This window comes from Nelumbo lutea, chromosome 2, assembly GCF_056320005.1.
Source record: "Nelumbo lutea isolate HS-2025 chromosome 2, American lotus-T2T, whole genome shotgun sequence".
Classification (NCBI taxonomy): domain Eukaryota; kingdom Viridiplantae; phylum Streptophyta; class Magnoliopsida; order Proteales; family Nelumbonaceae; genus Nelumbo; species Nelumbo lutea.
Window position 1 is genome coordinate 25,221,387 of NC_142685.1, and position 20,060 is coordinate 25,241,446.

Genomic DNA, 20,060 nt, shown 5'->3' on the forward strand with positions numbered 1-20,060 from the left:
TCATAAAGTAAAAATGCATTTTATAATATATGCTCTAAAAGAAGAACGTTACTGTACCTATTTTTTAGATACAATTTTGTGTTCATTTAATAATTAACTTTTTGACTAAAATTGAAACATTTAATAAACTTACATCTTTGCATTGATTTTAAACAAATAGAACAAATGCAAAAACGATTTAAAATATAAACCCTAAGTTATTTGGTGAATCGAAAAATAGATAAATATATAATATACATATTTGCTTTTGCATCGCAAACAAACGTAGCCTACGTGGCAAGTGGCAACTAGCAACTGCAACTGCGAGCAGCTAATCCCTATTTGAGAGAGAAGGGAAATGAGTATACTAATCGTTTTCATTTCGTGAAATTTGTCCACTGTCAGTTTGTCACACTGTTACACAGCCACGCCATACTTGTACTTTTACAGAGTAGACCGTAGCCCCCTGACATGCGAGAGAACTCTCCGACCTCCAAGAAACGAGAAGGGTAGGGATTAGGGATTAGGGAAGGGTAAAATTGGCATTTTGATTGAACGAGATCTATGCGGTGCGCTTGGGCTCATGGACAAACCGACAAAGCGATGACCATTACCGTATTTTTCTTTGGATCCCCAAATATTCGCAATAGAAACTCAAAAAATTAAAAATAATAGACCACATGATGAGAAATCAACGGTACGATGCGTGTGATATGGGCTGCAAGGCAAGACAACGTCGACATATGTTCTAATTTCTCACACGCAGACGCACAACCAGCAGTCACCTCGGCCGCTCAGGTTAGCACGATGCACCTTCCCTCTCCCTTAGCAGTTGTAGATTATTTTTTTGATAAATCTCTTAAACTAACACTGCTGTTCACGAAATAGAAAAGCTGTACCTTTGTTATTTATATATTGTCTTAAACTATCATTTAAGTTTTCTGACAATCGATACGTCCTTAAACACTAATGAAAAAAATGAAATATCGAATTTATTTTTCATTATTTGTTAAATTTTTAAAATAAAACCCACTGATGAAAAACCCCTAACTGGGTATGTATGAATTGATCAGGTTTTAATGGTGACTCCCCTTATGTAGCAAATATCGTGGCATCGGTTCTAATCTGGTTACTGAATCCAACTAGCACACTCCACTCAGTACACTGCCTAACCCAAACAGAACACAGATTACTTCAAAACATTATGGTTTCATCAATGGCAAAAGCAGATTATTGGTGTTTTACCAATGAAGTAGTTCTTCATCACTTTGGCAAAAGCAACACTTTGCTCAATCTGCGTCATCTGTCCGGTCTTTTCCTCTGAAGTCATCGTGCTCAAAAGATCCTTGACCCGAACATTTATATTCGATGTACTCTGCTTCTGCTATGGCTACCTAGGAGCACAACAACAGAAACCCATTAGGGGGGTTAAATAATCTTCCCATTTTCTAGACCTTGTCTGCCTTTGGGCTGAAACCATGCAATAAGGAGAATCAGAATGCTTACAAAAAAGCCATAAAAATCCTAAGATGAAGTAAATGAAAGAAAATTCTAAATAAAACTAAAGGAATTGCAAGACCCATAAGTATATAACTAAAACAGCAAAAAAAAAAGTAAAAATGCATATTGTATGTTTTATAGCTGGAAAGTAAGAAAAGTTCTATCAATTTAACACAAAAAGCCCCAATTCACGTGTTCAATAGCTCAAAAAGAAATTCAAAATACTGGGGAAAATGCAAAGTTAGATCTTTTTCAATCAAGAAAATGGTTGGAAGTTGCAGATCTGGGAGGGGGCAGAAGAAAATAGGGAGAACGAATAGGGGAAGGGGTGTCGGTGCTATCTTAAAATTGCAACAGTTTCCGGGAATTCTGCCACCGTTGCAACTCCCAATAGCGGTGGTGAATAATAAGGGTATTTTAAGAATTTTAAAATAATTACCATTTTCATAATGTTACATATGAACCGATTATGATAGAAAATCAATGGTAAGAGAGATTTTAAACAATTATAAAAAAAAATTTAAAGATAGTTTAATAATAAGTAGGGGTAGTTTAAGTGATTTACCCTTATTTCTTTCATTTGAATATTCTTTACGAGAGAGAGAGCTGACGTTTCACCTCCTCCTACACGTACAACCAAAAACTCACTCGAACTCCCACCACCTTTCAGTTCAGGTATTTGCTCCGCAACGCACTGAACTCCTCCGGTGCTACTTTGAGATAAACCGTCAAGTTTCAAGTCACTTCCAACCTATTTCGCGCGTCTTCGCGTGTGAGTTACTGAGTTCGTCCTTTCTTTTTTTCTTTACCTTATTTAGTTCACAAGTTTTTGTATTACCTTTATATAGAGTAAGCCTTCGTGGGTTTTACAGTTCTGGGCTGTTCTGCATTGAACTTCAAATGGGTTTGTGTTTGATCTCGTTTCAGGTATCTTTCCTTCTCTTAGTAGTTTCATACATTTTTCCCCTATTCTATACTTTCTGTACGTATTCCTCGCTGTTGGGAGGATAACCATCCGTAGTTCTCTCATTTATTTCCTAAAAACACTGTAAGTGGGTTTGGTTGTTCTACTGTAATGTTTTCTCTGATTGTTCCCTCTTTGAACCTGGAAGATGGGTAATCTTGGAATCTTATTAGCATAGTTTTGGTAAACTTGAACTCTCCATCCAACTGTTTTAAGGGTTTGTCCTCTTTATCTTTTTCGCTTAATATTCTTTTTCACGGTTTTTTTTCACAGTTTTCTAAACTCGATGTTTTAAGTTCCATAAATGTATTCAAAGAGATTCACTGTAGAGGTGAATGGAAACATGAATTCATGAAAGGAGCTATCAGTTTCGAGTGTCAATTTCTTCATGAGATTGTTGCTTGATATGATGAATGGAGAATTAATCAATAGTGTTTTGAAGTTTAACATGTACCTTTAACCACCTGACCAAGAAGGGGAGTTAATCAATTTGAAACCATTTACTTTTTTCTAAGATGTCACAAGTTTTCATTTGAGCGAGTTGATTGGTTGAACCGGATGGTTGGAGTCTTTTGATCCATTAATCTATGACCTAGTGGCCAAAGTGGTCTTATGTCCAGTCTGATAAAGTTGCCTTTACTTGTAAGCAAGGACCATATTCATCAACTTTTTTAGTTTTATTTTTAAATCTGCTTATTGTAGAAACTACAAAATCTGGGACGGAAATATAGATCACAAGTAAGTGGCACTGTTCTAGTACTGTTGATAGGATTAAGTCGTTGAATATTTAGACAGGTGATCATAACATTTATAATATATATATATATATTTTGAGCAAACATAACCAAGAAAGATTCTAGGAATAGATTGGGGATCCAACTTACAGGAAGAAGGAGATGTGTTCTGAGCAAAGCATTGACAACAAAAAATGTGAACATGAATAGAGAACAAAGTAGGATGAGAAGAGTAATTGATGTGGTGCCTCAAAGTTAGCCATGGAATCCATGATGTAGAGACCTTCAACCATGTGTCCTTTACGAGTCATTTTCTTTGATGTCAAAAATCCTGGAAAACATGAGTCAAGAAGAAAAATTACTGAACACTTGAACAGTTAAGTCTTTGTAATGCAACTAATGGAGAGAAGGTTAATAGCCATATTAGGGATCTGGAGGACATTAGGAAGAGACAAACCCATGGGCAAAGAGACAAATCACTGGCCAGCAATACTAGAATTCTACAAAAGGAACCAGCATCAAGTTTAACCTTATCTCTATAGGAAATTAAAATATGAAGAAAAAATATTAGACTTACCAGTCATATGATTAATTTCTCCCTTTTGGGAGGATTCATAAATGCCCTTCTACTCTCCTTTGACTGGATCGAGGCATAAACCTCTTGTAAATTAAGCAATTCTTTACCACCCAAAATCTGAACCTGAATAGGTTCATAAATTGATTTCAGACCTGCTAAGAAAGCAAATACTCGCTGCCAAGACACCTGAAGTATCTTATTGATCCTTCCAATTTATGGTTTGGTAATGGTCTATCTCTTTCGATAAAGACATAAGAGTGGAATAACAGGCTTCAAGACTTTTATCACCTTGTCCACTTGTAGATTATTCCATTTGGAGTTGATAGACTAATGCAAAGTGCCTCTATTCAGCATATGTAGTTGTAGCCTTGGCTGTTTTAACCCACATGAAGTTCTTTCTAAGGGCAGGTTGTATAGTGGAAACCAGCCATGTCATTATCTTGTAATTCTTTTGTTCCCACTTATCATGTATAGGTAGTATAGCTCCTTCTCTACTAGGTTCCTTGATCTTTCCCATGAGATGCGATTTTTTCTCTTCCTCCAATAAACATCTTCACATCCTTGAACCACTCCAAGTACTTGAGGCCATCAAGAGAGACAATGGACATAAGAAGGTTCATAGTATCCATACCACTACCAGGTAGGAACAGACTCCCAGAGGATACTGAGGCAATTGAGCCTTTTGAAGTCATGATTTCCAGTTGCCAACAACCAGTTGAATACACTATTGGGTACTCTAAACAACATCTACAGAAACACTGCTGTTAACGGTTAACCTATGCTGGATTCCTAGGGAACTAGCTCACTACCTGAATGAGGCTCAAAACGTTTTGAACTCAATGGATGTTAACGATTAACCTATGCTGGAATCCTAGGGAACTAAATGTATTACCAGATGGCTTAGCTAAATTAGGTGCTTTCTTGGACTATTTGTATAGTGACAATTTCCTGCCAGTTTAGCCTGTAGGTTTGTCTGACCATTTTTTCATTTTTCTGATGTGCATCTTCTCATGTACTCCCCCTTTTTTCTTGAATGAAAGTTTATCTTTTCTCAAAAAAAAAAAAAAAAAAGGTTCCACAACTAACAACCTGTTTAGGATTCCAAAACTTTTTCTGATTGCTAAGATCAACACTGATCTAAGACATACATCAACGAGGAATCATATCAAGCACCTGCAATGCTGCTGCCTTGACTGTTAAACATTTTCCTTCCAATAGTCACTAACCTATCAAACAACATCGTAGGACTGTTCTGCATTGAAAGAAGTAGTCAACACCCTTGCCAATGACTTTCTACTGCCTAACAGCACTCCCACAGGTCAAACCAATCATTACAATGATCACCAGTTCACCACGAGCAGAAAAGACCCTTGCAGTTTAAAGGAGAGCTACCCAGAAGCTAAACCCTGGTTTTACAACCAAGGGAGGATAAAAGAAAAATTAAAAGAGAATTGATCAGATCTGAGATCAAGTTCTTTGATTGCTTTCAGTGATATGATAATAGAATATGTCAAGTGAAGAAAAGATTCCAAGTATTCTCCATGATAGATGTGGCTCTGATACCATGCTATCTATCAAGAGAAGCCCTAGAGAAGGGTGCAGCCCAGAGAGAAGAGAGAGTGAGAGAATCAGATTCATGGGGTGTGTCGGTGCCCCATAACCCCTTTTATATAAAAATAAGATAATGTTAGAATTACTATACTGCCTCTGTCTCTACAAATATTAGAAAATACTATGTCCCACAACAGTTGTAATTCACAGATTATGTACACATAGTTGTCAAGGTGTATGGGTATTTCTAGGTGACAATAGAACTTAGTTGCCTAAGCAATGGAATTTGACAAAGAAAAACATATATTCTAGGCCAATCATTAGTTTTATATACAAAGTTACAAACCAACGATCTTATAAATTTAGAAAAAGCATACTGATAAAAAATAAATTTAGAAAAGGCAATGCTATTTATCAAGTAATATTAAATTTCATATGAAAACATGGTAAATCACCATATGCAAATGACTAACATTACTATCATGTATCATCATCATCATCATCGTCATCATCAGCCAAGCCTTAATCCCTATTCCCTACTATATGAGGTTGACTACATGAATCCTATTTTGCCATTCTGTTCTGTTTAGGGATTGAGGGAAAAACAATATAACTATATTAGTTTTTCATAGAACAATGTATGACAAAAAAACATTAGCAAGCAAATAAGGCTAGAATTTATCACTAACAAAATATTTAAATTTAACAAATAGAGAAAGAGTAATGAAAGAAAAGACAAGCTAAGTAGCTCTTTGATAATGGTTGAAGTGGCTAAATGGCATGGCTTATTGCTGTCTTTCAGTAGATTATATAGTTAATATAAGAATCAAGCAATCAGCCCAACATTTTGTTTAGCCATTAAGGAGCAAACAACCTACTTAATGATTTATCTATATCCGGATCTAGTCCCAACATAGGGTCCCAACAGCCATTGCAGTCGTGCATTGGGAACACCTCTGTCCTTCATGGCAAGATGTTTCCAATGTACAGCTGCAATGTCTATTGGGACCGTGTTGGGACCAGACCTGAACTCGATTTATCCACCAAAAGAGAAAGCAATAAGCATTCTCCTCAGCCAATTCAACTATTATCAACCTAACCCTAGGTGACTGAGTTCTTTGTTCTATTAAATAAGAGAATAATTGAACAAAAGTAGACGGTTCCTTTCTTTTGTTATCTTCTTTTTGTCTCTCCTTCCTCTGAAACACTTAGATCCTTGTATGTTTCATCTCTTAAACTTTAAAAGATATGATGCACCAGCACGCGTACTAAACAAGATACAACCAGAACAATAATAATACTAGCGGAGGGGCCCTGCTTTGCAGGGCCTGGAATGGAACCGTCGACCTGTTGATTCGTTGATCCTGTCCCTGGTCAAAAACTATTGAATCGGTCAATGACCCATTGACTTAAGCGGTTGAACCGTCAACCCGTTGACCTGTTCAATGGTTTTTGGCTTTATTTATTTATTTTTTTAATTGGGAACCATCCAGGCAACTGGTTTTGTTTTATCCTAATCTCAGTCCATGGCCAAAAATCATTGAATCGGTCAACAACCCATTGACCCAGGTGGTTGAACCATTGACCCATTCAATGGTTTTGGTCTTTTTTTTTTTATTTTTGTTGTCAGAATGGGCCATTCATTCGAACCGAACAGTTGAACTGTAGACCCGAAAAACGATGGCCAGAACAGTTCCGTTGTCAAGTCATATGAGTCACATGATCGATTGACATAACATGTATGGTATTGCATAATGGACGTCACGCCCAATTTTTTGCTTGTACTTTTTTTTGTCAGAACGGGTCATCCGTTTTTTTAATTTTTTAATTGGGAACTATCTAGGCAACCAATTCCGTTTTACCCCAATCCTAGTTCCTGGCCAAAAACCGTTGAATCGGTCAACGACCCATTGACCCGAGTAGTCGAACCGTTAACCCGTTGACCCATTCAATGGCTTTTGGCCATTTTTTAATTTTTGTTGTCAGAATGGCTCATCCATTCGAAACATACGGTCGAACCATCAACCCGAAAACCGGTGGCGACAACGGTTTCGTTTTCAGGTCGTATGACTCACGCTCAAATGACATAACACGTATGATACTACTTAATGGACCTCACAAACTCAACTTTTCCCTATAATTTTTGTTGTCAGAACAGACTGTCTATTCGAATTGGATGATCAAACCGTCGACCCGAAAACCGGTGGCCACAATGGTTCCGTAATTTTTTTGCTTGTGATTTTTGTTGTCAGAACGGACCATCTGTTCGAACCGGACAGTCGAACCATTGGTTGTCAAAACGTTATTAGCAACAATTATCAATAATAGTAAGTAATTATAGTATTTAATTAAATAATCGTTAATGATAGTTTTAATAATATTATTTAGTTATTTTTAATATAACAATAAATATTCATTAAATTACTAATTACCAAAATTAAATTAAATTAACAGTATTTATCAATAATAGTCAGTAATTATAATATTTTATTAAATAATCAATAACAATACTTTTAAAAACATTTTTAATTATTTTAATCTAACAATAATTACTAAATTTATTAATAACAATATTTATAATTTTAATTTAAAGTAAATATCTATTTATTAACAATATTTTTAATAACAATAATTATTAATTATAATCACTAATTATATATTTATTAAATTACTGTAATAATAAGTAATTTAATAGTATTTATAATTTTAAAGTAAATATCTAGTTATTAACATAACAGTAATTATTAATTATAATCACTAATTATATATTTATTAAATTACTATAATAATAAGTAATTTAATAGTATTTATAATTTTAAAGTAAATATCTAGTTATTAACATAACAGTAATTATTAATTATAATCACTAATTATATATTTATTAAATTACTATAATAATTAGTAATTATTAAATTACAGTAATTAATTACTGTAATAATCAGTAGATTCTATTAATTAAATTATAGTAATTAATTATTATTATAATCAGTAGATCTATTAATTACTGTAATTAATTACAGGGTTGGTCTACGTGAGAATCTACTTGCATGAGTAGATTCCATTTCCTGCATGGAGAGAGCAGCCCTATTATATATATATATATATATATATATATATATATATATATACCCACATTCTTGCATGGCGACCATATAATATAATTCATGGTGCTCTGTCTAGATGCCCCCCAAATGCCTTATCACCTAGGCGTCACTTTGACAGCTATTTATGTAATCCTGGTTTTGGTAGGGGTAGGCTCCTTTTAATTTTCAGTTTTGTTTATTATAATAAGATTCCCTTCTTTATTGTTCTTTTTTTTTTTTTTCTTCCTAGGCTCAGCAAGATTGTGTTTTAAGTTTTGGCCTCTTTGTTGGAAAAATGCTTTATGAGTGCTAATTAATCACCACATCCCCATAATGAACAAGCTTGGAATAGCCTAATTTTTTAGATAATAAATTATAGTGAGGAAACATTTGAAGATCTACTCATTTGCAATAAACTGAGAATGACTGGACAAGATTCGTGTAGCTTGATTTCATATGACTGGGTATAACTCTGCCAATGGCGAAGAGGACTTGTTTAAATATTTAGGCTACCATTAGTGCAATAATTACTTAGACTTTACCCTTGGGTGCAACTACAGGTCTGTGATGAGCTGATTGTGGAGTGCTCCAGTAGTGTTCTAGCATATTAGGTGAACAAATGGGGTTTTTTCATTGACTTTCCCCTTAGCAGCATTCTAATCCTACTATTCCAACCTTGTACTTGGCTAGTTATCTGCTCTATGCTTGGCCTAATGAGCCTCAAATGTCTTGATAATGTTTGTAAATGAGCTTTAGGTTGAAATTCAAATCAGTGGCATCCTTTAAAGAAAACTGCTCTGTTTCCATTTGATGGTATATCAGCCACCATAAGTATTCTTTAATCTTTATCCTTTCTCTGAATAAAATGTTTCCATTACTTCCTGCTAGTTATACCCTAGCTTTGTTCTATATGATGTAGCATTTGATAATTAGTTTGCTCATTATAGTTACTGTTATAATGGTTTATTTTGAAGTTCTCATTATGATCTCACATCATTTTTTCCTCAAAACATATTTTTTTTAATTTTAGGTTCTCAAAAACAACATTGTTGAGCCCTAAATACTTGTAGTTGGAAAGATGCAAGCCATGTCTCATTTTGAAGGAGTCAATAAGAACTGCAAACTTAAGTGGGGAAAAAAGAAAGGAGTTGGTGGGACAAACAATGATGTCCAATTTTATGAGTCATTTACCTATGGCTATGTGGAATATATATTATATGATTGCGTATATTTGTATGCCAAAGGTGAGCCTGAGCCTTACATAGGCAAGCTTGTGAAAATATGGGAAAAGGCAGATGGTAAGAAGAAAATAAAGGTTGTCTGGTTTTTTCAACCTATTGAGATACGTAATTGGTTGGGAGATACTGTACCATGTTGGAATGAGCTTTTCCTAGCTTCTGGTCAAGGAGTAGGCTTGTCCAATGTCAATCTTTTGGTAAATTGAATTCATTCTTTATCTAGTCAATAGCCTGCCTCTTTATTTTCCTCCTTTAACTGGTGACTATCTTGATCCCTATTCATCGTATTCAATATTGGGATATTGTATTGCTTCTTGCATGTCTATTATGCTTTTTATGTATTTTTACTTTTTATGGAGTATAGTTGTGGTTGTTATGTTTGAGAAGATGGGAGTGGCGGGAGAATGGAACAACACATACATCATGGCCAAGGTTTGAGGTTTTGGCTTTATTAGCAAAATTTTCTTAGCATCCGTTTGGGAGTGCTTATTGGATCTAAGTGCTTATCCTAATGAGTGCTTAACAGCAAAGATTAAAGTATTGGTATCAGGTATCGTATCGGACCATTCAGATATAGATACGCTTTGGAAACGTGTGGATACGAACGAAAAATATGGAGATGCTTGGATACACTAAGAAATGCATATAAGTTCCACAAGTATATTAATAACATTATATTTAAGGTGAAAATGGCCATAATTAATGTATAAGTACATGGGAAATGTATATTCTAATGGTATATGTGAAGAAACATTTTCCAATTAATATAGTGGTATACATAGAAATCATACAATTTTATTGATAATGTATTAATCAAGAGTGCTAGAACATATTATATTTCTTTTTGCAAATTAATCCATGGATAAAGTTATTAATATATTATTTTCTATTGAAGTTCAAGGCACAAAACATATGTACTTATTATATGTGAATTATTATATCAATTATTTCCTCTTTTACTAATTTTAATTTTTAACATTAACAAAAAATCAAGTAAAATTAGTTCTCAAATGTTTGGTGAACAATATGCTTATAATTTTAACTTAAAATTTCTAAGATACATATCATATGCAAATTCATAATTTTTAATTACTAAAATAATTATTCCATTAATAATATTTTTATTTATATAAATTTTATGAAATAAAAAACCATTTTTTGATATGAAAGTAGATTAGCGGATTTGACAAATCCAATTTATATATATATATATTTATTATATTCTCAAGTATTTTGTAAATAATATTTTTGTTTTTGTAAATAATAAACATGTTGCTAATAAAAGCATAAGAGAGTCACGTTTGAATAGTGGTGAAACTATTTCCCATATCTTTATTTCCTGTTCCTTTGTGCATCGTGTTTGGGAGCAGCTTTGTTTTCTTTTTGGGTGCAGATAGAGCCCTCCTCAGGATACGCGGGCCTTTTTGATCCTCATTTCTTGAGACAACCAACAAAAAGAGGAAGATTACTTTGGAAAGCAATGAGAGCAGCAATGGTTAGGATCGTTTGGGAAGAAAGAAATGGGAGAATTTTCAATGACAAGAGTAGGACCCAAGCAGAAATCCTCAAGTTAGTTAAGCTGAAGGCTGCACATTGGGTGAAAACTTTGGATGATTTCAAAGTCTTTTCAGTGATTGATATCTTGAGAACTTGGAAAGAGGTGGCACTATTGACTATAGACAAGGCAAGAACAGTGATGGAATAGAAGCCCCCGGCCCCCAATTTTATAAAACTCAACTTTGATGGACGCTTCATTGGTAATAGGGGATTGGCAGGGGTAGGGGTGTCTTCAGAGATAAAGAAGGCAAAGTGGTGGCTTCGTATTCAGGTCCCTTGGAGCATAGCGACACATTGACAACTGAACTGGTTAGTCTACTGTAGGGGTTAAGGCTTGCGAAACAACTGGATAACCTAGAGGTGGAAGGGGATTCCCAAGTAGTCATCTCATGGACCAGAAATAGCTCCCAGATTCCTTGGGTATTCAGGCATAAATTCAGGGAGGTTGTAAGCCTAACAAGGGAACTAAATGCTTCCTTTAAGTGGGTAAGAAGAACAAAAAATGGAATAGCAGATTCTCTGGCCAAACAAGGGGCTGTGAGAAGGCAAATGTTTTGGGCAAATCTGTAATCCTTGTTGATTTCAGGTGGAAATCACACCCCAGACCTTGTAATTCCTAATCTTTCATTAATAAAATTCCTCTTCTGCTGATAAAAAAATTATAATAAACATGTTGCTATTTAGTGCAATTTAAAATATTAATTAATAATTAAAAAAAATTAAGATACATATCATGTTCAATTTTGTAAGTTTTAAGTATTAAAATAATTATTCTATTACCAATATTTTTATTTGTATAAATTTCTTAACATTAAAAACCACTTTTGATACAAATGCGGATTTGAGAAATTATTTATTCCATTAGTTTACAAAATAATAATTTTTAATATTAATACTTTTATTTGTTTGGATTACATTTAGATGTTAAAATTGATAAAAGTTATTTTATTTCATTAATTATCATAAGATGAAGGTTGGCCTAGTGGCTTAAAGTCATGTTTTAGGTTTGTGTGTTGGGAAATTTGGGTTCGAATCATGACAGACACATTTTCTAAACAAGGTGGAAGTGGAAATTCAGTCAGTATTGTATTGTATCGGTGCATATTGGCCGATACAATATGATATGAGCTGATATGAGTGTGTTGCCCGGTACACATGATTTAGGGGATACGGGTTTAGTTGTAGTGTTTCCTATATCCCCCTTGTTCAATACCGATACGATACACCCCATATTGGGCATACCGTGTCGATACTTAATCCTTGCTTATGAGTGTTTGGTGAAAATGCACTTCTTTTAAATGGGGGTAGTATAGGTATTTTGAAACTTATGTGGTGGACCAAGATGGGCCAGAAATGCAATAAATGCTTTTTTCAAAAAGTGCTTAAAAAGCCAAAAATTGGATCTTAATCAAAACAGGCTTATTTCTTGAACAAGTGCTTATTTGGGTTTCTTTCCCAAATGCATATAAGTGCTTATTGGTGTGGTCCTGGCCTAAAATAAGTGCTTAAACATAAAGCAATCTTTAATGGGGGCGTAGTGATTTGGAAGACTCATGGGGGAGGGGGTGTTTGGGGAAGGATTGGGAAAAACATGGAATTTTAGATGAAAGTGATGAAACTTCAGGAACTGTTGTGGAAGCATGATTTCACTCCTAAGATGCAAAAAACAACTACAATGGAAAAACCGTGTGCAACAAAAAACAATTGATATTCTCTTGTTTCTGCCCTCTTGTACAGATTCTCTTTGTACAGAAGGTTTGATGTAAATGCTTCTGTTTTGTTTATGCATTAATGCATTCTATACTTTACATTGTCTCAAAAAATTATACCATCCAAAGTATGTTTATAATCAAGAGAATGTGATACAAGCATAAACATAATGGTGAACCAAATACACTTCTCAAACTTTATCCATTTATTTGCCTTTCCAAATATGACCATACTGTGAGAGTAATATAATGTACTTTTACATGTTTCATGTATTAGTATTTCTTGAGATGATTCTCTTTATTCTAATGTCCATGCATTTGCCAGGAAGTGCTTGTTGGCAAATGCAATGTTATCTGCACATCCAAGGATAGGAGAAACCCACAACCATCGAGCAGAGATGTTAAAATGGCTGACTACATCTTCTATCGTACATTTGATGTTGGAAGTTGTATGATTTCAGGTAACTTTGAGGATGCAATAGATGGCATTGATGGTACTAACATCTTACAATATTTATCTTACCAGTTTCTTGATATGTATAATATATAATTTATGATTATTCCTGTTCTGCAGTCTGATTTCTATGGAGAAGCTTAATTTGTGCCATATTTTTGAATAATCTCTAATGCATTGCAGTTAGATACTTTTTTAACAAGAAAAAAATTCAAAAGTTCATCCCTGCTCCCAAGGTGGACAAATGTTGCAAATATAAGACCCAGGAAAAGAGTTCACCCTCCAGGTTGGACTCATCAAAAGCAGTAGATGGTGCAGCCAAAGATGGAAAGGATGATCATCAAACAAATGCTATAATGAAAGGTTGTTTTTAATGAATAGCTTTGCTTTTTTAATTTTTTTTTTATGTTATCCATTATGGAGGCAAGCTTGCTTTTGACACAGGAGAGGAATTGAAGGAAACAACTAGAGGGAAGAGGCAGGTGCTTTTTCTAGAGGAGAACTTACCAATGCTGACAACTAGTTTTGACAAGGATCAAGCTAAGGCTGGTAATATTTCCTTCCGTCAAGATGGAGCAGATAAAGGGAAATCTGTCAAGGTTTTATTGCATTCGGATGCACCAGAAAGTAGACTTTCAAAGAAACAGAGATTTCTTAATCAATTCACTAAACCTGGGGATGTGGAACATAATGCCTCTTTTCCATCAGAACTTGGCAAGGAATCGAGAACCAGTGTCTCACAGAAGCTAAAAGTTGCTAACATGGAGAATGCTGAAAGGTCTTCAGAACCTTTTAGAAAACCTTTATATAAAGCAAAGGGTGAAAAGGTGATTGTTGATGATAGAGCAACTAAGCTTTCTGGCAAATCAGCTCCTAGACTTGAAGGAAAGGCAGGAAACACCGACAACCAAGTAGTTGGGGCTTCGAAAAAACCAGTTATTGTTCTCTCTCTCCCTCCCTCCCTCCTCTGCATATGTAGAGCTGATGTAACCCTTTGTTAAATAAGAAAAACATCTTATTATTTTAGAATATCTTTTGAATTATGTAAAAGGAAATTAGTGGAATCACAAGGTTGACATAAGAGAGGTGATATCGTGAACAGACGTTTATTTCAAATGGTTTAAGTTATTTTTCAACATGCAAACAAAGTATTTATCCCCCACTTGAATTTTTATTATGTAGAGAATTTAGTTGTCATATGATCCTTTTATTGACAATGAAAGGTTATTCAGTCTACTCTCTCTTTATCAGTTACATCAGGTATGATTTTATTTCTGCTAGTTAAATGAAGTTTTGAGAAGTTTGCTGATGTGGTAATATGCCTTTATGCAATGTTTTGCCTAGACTTTACAAATATTACCATGTACAGAAACATGTCAATCACTAAATGCACTAATTCGTTGAATCTAGGGCCCCTAAAGATGCCTTTCTTGTCCTAGGTAGTTTGGACTCTAGGTTTTGGTCTTTGAACCTTTTTCTCCCTTCTTTCTTTAAAGTGTTAAATGAACCAACCACCCTTCATTTCTTAGTGAATTTAGCTCATTGTGATGGTCCCACTCCAATGATGAGATCATTCTGTTGGAAAGTTGCATTAAAGATTATAAATGCTGGTGAGATGATCCAAAAGATGTGGAAAACCTGGCTTCTCTCTTCTCAGTTGTGTGTCTCGTGCCTTAGTTGTGATGAGTGTGGCAAAATAAAGAGGAAGAGAAGAAGAAATGAAGAGGGAGAGAAGAAGAAATACTTCTGTATTGATAATGTGTTGAAAAAACATGTTGAGCATACAACTTAAATAGGAAAAGATAGGAGAGACAAACTCCTAGGATCTCTCTCAATTAGGGATTGATTAAATCTTTCCCTTAATTCTAGGATATGATTTTCCTAATTTTATTCAAATCTGTAATCAATCAAATCAAATCTTTCTAAATTTGTAGCAAATCATATCTTTCTTAATTTTCCGCAAATCATATCTTGTCGACACTCCCCCTCAAGTTGGTGCAAAGATATCTATCATGCCCAACTTGCTAACTTGAAGTTCAAATGGCTGTCTCAACAAGCCCTTAGTCAAAACATCTGCAACTTGTTGCGTGGTTGGTACAAACGGAGTGCAAGTTATTCTTTCTTCAAGCTTCTCCTTTATAAAGTGTCTGTCAATCTCAACATGTTTAGTCCTGTCATGTAGAGCCGGATTATGAGCATGCTGATAGCTGCCTTGTTATCACAATACAGTTTCATAGGAAAACTCATTGGTATCTTAAGATCTGCTAGCACCCTCTTTAGCCAAAGAACCCCACACATTCCTTGAGCCATTGATCTGAATTCAGCCTCAGCACTACTTCTAGCAACTACACTTTGCTTCTTGCTTCTTGCTTCTCCAAGTAACTAAATTGCCCCAAAGAAATGTGCAGTACCCCGAAGTAGACCTTCTATCAGTGATCGAGCTTGCCCAATCCGCATCTGTATACACTTTAACCCCTCTCTTCTCATTTTTCTTGAAGAAGAGTCCTTTTCCTAGTGTACCTTTTAGATACTTAAGGATTCGATACACAACTTCAAGATGTTCTTCGTATAGGGAGTGCATAAATTGACTCACCATGCTCACAGCGAAGGCAATGTCAAGACGTGTATGTGACAAGTAAATCAATCTTCCTACCAGCCTTTGGTATCTACCTGCATCTACTGGAACCCCATCTTTAACTTCTTCGAGCTTAGCCTTAACTTCTATCGGAGTGTCTGAAGGTTTGCATCCACTCATTCCAGTTTCTTTCAAGAGGTCTAGAATATATTTTCGTTGCGAAACCACAATGCCCTTCTTTGATCTAGCCACTTCTATTCCAAGAAAGTACCTTAGCTGGCCTAAGTCTTTAATCTCGAATTCCTTGGCTAAGCTCTGCTTTAGTCTGCTCATCTCTTCAATATCATCTCCAATCAAGATTATGTCATCAACATAGACAATCACAATCGATACCTTGTCTTTGGTGGATCTTTATGTGAAAAGAGTATGATCAGATTGTCCTTGACTTTATCCTTGACTTTTAACGAACCTTGTGAATCTTTCAAACCGGGCTTTGTGAGACTGTTTAAGTCCATATAGAGACTTTTTTAGCTTGCATACCTTAGTTCCAAACTTCTCAGTGAAACCAGGTGGAGGCTCCATATATACTTCTTCTTCCAAGTCTCCATTCAAGAAGGCATTCTTCACATCCATTTGATTCAGTGGCCAGTCAAGATTAGCTGCAACAGATAAGAGTACTCGAACTGTATTTAGTTCCGCCACTGGAGAAAAGGTCTCAAAGTAGTCCACTCCATATGTCTGAGTAAAGCCTTTAGCTACTAGGCGAGCCTTGTATCTCTCCAATGATCCATCTGAGTTGTACTTCAGAGTGAACACCCATTTACAACCAACAACTGTCTTTCCATCTGGCAAATCCACTTTCTCCCAAGTAGCATTCTTTTCCAAAGATCTCATCTCCACAAAAACAACTTCTTTCCACTTAGGAACATTTAGAGCCTCCTGGATACTGTTAGGAATGGATATACTAGACACTTGTGAAATAAAGGCACAATATGAAGGTGAAATATTTTTGTAAGATACAAAATTTGATAGAGGATGTTTTGTACAAGACCTAACGCCTTTCCTAAGAGCAATGGGAAGATCAAGCTGACTGGAAGAATTAGAATTACCTAGAGGAATATTTTCAGGTATTTTTGGAGAATTATCATGAATTTCATGATCCACCCTCAGATCAAATTCTTGTTGATGCTGCAGAGTAGTGCCTCTCCTTTCATTACTTTTTAATGAAAGGATTAGAGAAGGGAGTAAGGTCCGAACAACTATTCTCCCAAAACCCTATTGCCGCCAACTTCTTCATCTTCTCTCTTTGCTGCTGATATCTAATCCTTTTCACAACTTTTTAAATCAGTCCATTCATTCTTTTGGATCGTTTTTCTTTTGGCTCGTAACCCTTCTTACTCTAGAGAAGACTTTTGATAGTATAGGTATGTCACTGCTACCTAAAATCTGGGCACACACTGGTTCAAATTCATACCTCAATCCGGAAAGAAAACGTGCTCCATCCAACTGATCTCTCTGTTGTTTTTGCACTTTGAGATCAATCGAAAGAGGCTGATACAAATCCAACTCATTTTGCAAACTCTTCAAGCAAGCATAGTACTCTTCCACAATCCTATCACCTTGCTGTAGTTGGAAATACTCCCGATACAATTGATAGATTCTAGTTACATTGTCTTGTCTAGAATACAACTGCCTAGCATGTTCCCAAATTTCTTTTGCACAACTGCCTAGCATGTTCCCAGATTCTAGTTACATTGCAATGGGCAGAACTGCCCAATAGACTTGATCTTCTTGCTTCAGTATAATCTTAAGCTTGCTAATGCTCAAAGTTGTAGTCTTTTCCTTGGGACCTACCAATTTACCTGCTCCTACTTCTCGGAAAACGAATGCGGGTTTGTTTCTTCTCCACGGGACCTACCGACTTACCTGCCCCTACTTCCCAGAAAACAAATGAGGCCTAAGTATTACATTAAGATTAGATGATAGAAAAATGAGAAGTTACATTCCAGACAAATATGGCTGATTTTGCTTGGTTTTAAACAATGTTCAGAGAACTGGACCAGGCATAGAACCAGAAAAAGGGAGAGGCTCATGAGTCAGAGGTTCAACCATGGTCAGGTTAGGAAGGGTCTTGGGACTTCATTGCAAAAATTGCAGATTTGTCCTAAAACAATGAAAGCTTTGAAATGAGGAAATTAGACTTAGGACAGGAATTTTCAATATAATTTTGTAGATAATTTTAATTGATAGTGCCAGAGGGTGAGAGCCTTCTCTATTACATCTTTTGTATTTCTCTATAAAATCATCTTTTCATCTATGCTTGCTTTTTGGAGCTCCAAATAAAATTCTAATTCAGACCAACCTTCTTAAAAGGATTTTGACCTATGAACTCCAAGTACCAAACCTCTATGTTTACATTCATTGCTTTATGGATGCTTAATCCTTAAACACTGCATTATTTGGTTTTGCTGTGCTTGCAGGCTATTGATTGGAAGTAAAGGAACTTTAAGGAAGCCTAGTAAAACAGCCAAATTTGTGGGCCATCTAGTCATTGAAAAACTCAAATACCCAAAGCAGCCAGAGGAGGTTGTGGTTGCCTGGCCTCTTATTACTTGCTTTTCTGGATATAATGTTGTTAATTTATTATATTTGTCCTTAATATTGTTTTTTACCCTCATCTCAGAGAAATGCAGTTTCCACATCACACTTTTCCCAGCCTAACACTATAGAATATGATATGGCTGTAGAATGGTGCTTGTTGATGGGTCAAGCAGACTTGTGGTGGAAGGCCTTGTATCAGGTGCAATTAGAAGCTAACTGAACTCCAGGCCTCCCTTTTCTTTCTTGCTTGTGACATCATTTTTCTTTTTTGTCAACTGGAGTTTGTAACGCATTTATAGCTTTATAGAAACATGAAGAGGAATTGGAAAGCATCAAGAGCCAGCTAAAGACTCGATGACTATGAAATATAAGCTTCTGGTAAGCCCTCGCATGCCCAGACCGACTTGTTTGAGACTTGAGAGGTCAAGTTTTTGTTTGTCTTGAGAGGTCAAGTTTTGTGCCTTCATTTTCTTCAAATTCACATTTTTTTGCCGGCATGTTTTGGATGAGAGAAGAATGATGAGATACGGGTCCCTATTCTTTTGCTTTTACATTTAGAGGAAAGAGGGATAAATTGTGCATTTTGTATAGGTATCATGTTCTGCTGACATAGAGGATTCCAACAAAAAAAAATTGTACACTACAAACTCAAATAGATGCATTTTGTCTGTTATTTCAAGCTCATTCCTCAGAAAAATTGTGGTCTGCTAACTGCTGCTATAGTATCATTGATGGTTTCCAATTGTTTGTCTTATTATCGTATTTGACTACGATACCGGAAAGACAGGATACCCGAAAAGTTTGTAACTAATCAATTGGTTTCATAAAAGCGGTAATCAATGAGGAGGTATCTATAAAAAATTCACATGGGGATTTTGATGATCGGTCAATTGGTAATCAATTGGTTATCATTTCTTTCCGGCACCATAGTTTTTCTTTTGTTTTGTTCATTTATTAAATGCCCCTATAAATTTTATGAATTTATTAAAATTTACCCTATAGTTTGCATTTCACTAAAGCACTCCCTATAGTTAGCAATGGATTACTTTCAATAGATGATAGTGAAAATAACAGTTTTGACCCTAATGCTTATTTAAATAAATTTAATCAATAGAAAATATATTTTAAAATATTATTTTTGTCCCTAAATACAAACAATCATTTTATTTGGCTCTATTTGGTTAATTTTGTTTAATGTTAGAAGTATTTTTTGAATAACCAATCATGAGATGATAAAACAAACACTTTTGGATAGATCAATTACGTAAATAGGTTGCAAAGTATAGGGTGTTTAAAATAAATGGAATGAAAACTATACCATAGGTTTGTGAAGGGGTATTTTAGTAAATGGTCACTTCTTATAAACTTGTTAAGGCTTAATTTGGAAAGAATGCAAATATTTGTATTTGTATTTGTACTCATTCCAAACTGAACTTAAGGTTGCATTTGTTTTAGCTTTTTAGGTTGTGTTTGTTTTTGGTGTAAATATTTGTCCATGTAAACGTGTAAACATTGTACTTCAACACCCATTGGTTTAA

The 20,060-nt window shown here is 35.1% G+C and overlaps 1 protein-coding gene across 1 annotated transcript; it reads left to right on the top strand.

Annotated features, from left to right (window-relative positions):
- Window positions 1-671: 671 nt before the first annotated feature.
- On the top strand, window positions 672-19,201 carry LOC148869302 (protein ANTI-SILENCING 1-like). Its single transcript, XM_088969906.1, has 12 exons — window positions 672-777; window positions 2,150-2,251; window positions 2,352-2,406; window positions 9,419-9,823; window positions 13,218-13,386; window positions 13,530-13,709; window positions 13,791-14,344; window positions 14,570-14,606; window positions 15,529-15,595; window positions 18,402-18,507; window positions 18,605-18,721; window positions 18,830-19,201. The coding sequence occupies exons 4-12, from the start codon at window positions 9,467-9,469 to the stop codon at window positions 18,878-18,880; spliced, it is 1,638 nt and encodes a 545-aa protein (XP_088826032.1). The 5' UTR covers window positions 672-777; window positions 2,150-2,251; window positions 2,352-2,406; window positions 9,419-9,466; the 3' UTR covers window positions 18,881-19,201.
- Window positions 19,202-20,060: the final 859 nt, after the last annotated feature.

Bases quoted from the DNA above. Each gene is read 5' to 3' on its own strand.
- LOC148869302 (XM_088969906.1), top strand. From the start codon at position 9,467: ATGCAAGCCATGTCTCATTTTGAAGGAGTCAATAAGAACTGCAAACTT. The intron at 13,387-13,529 runs GTACTAACATCT...AATGCATTGCAG, and splicing joins TGCAATAGATGGCATTGATG to TTAGATACTTTTTTAACAAG. The intron at 14,607-15,528 runs GTATGATTTTAT...CCTGTCATGTAG, and splicing joins CTCTTTATCAGTTACATCAG to AGCCGGATTATGAGCATGCT.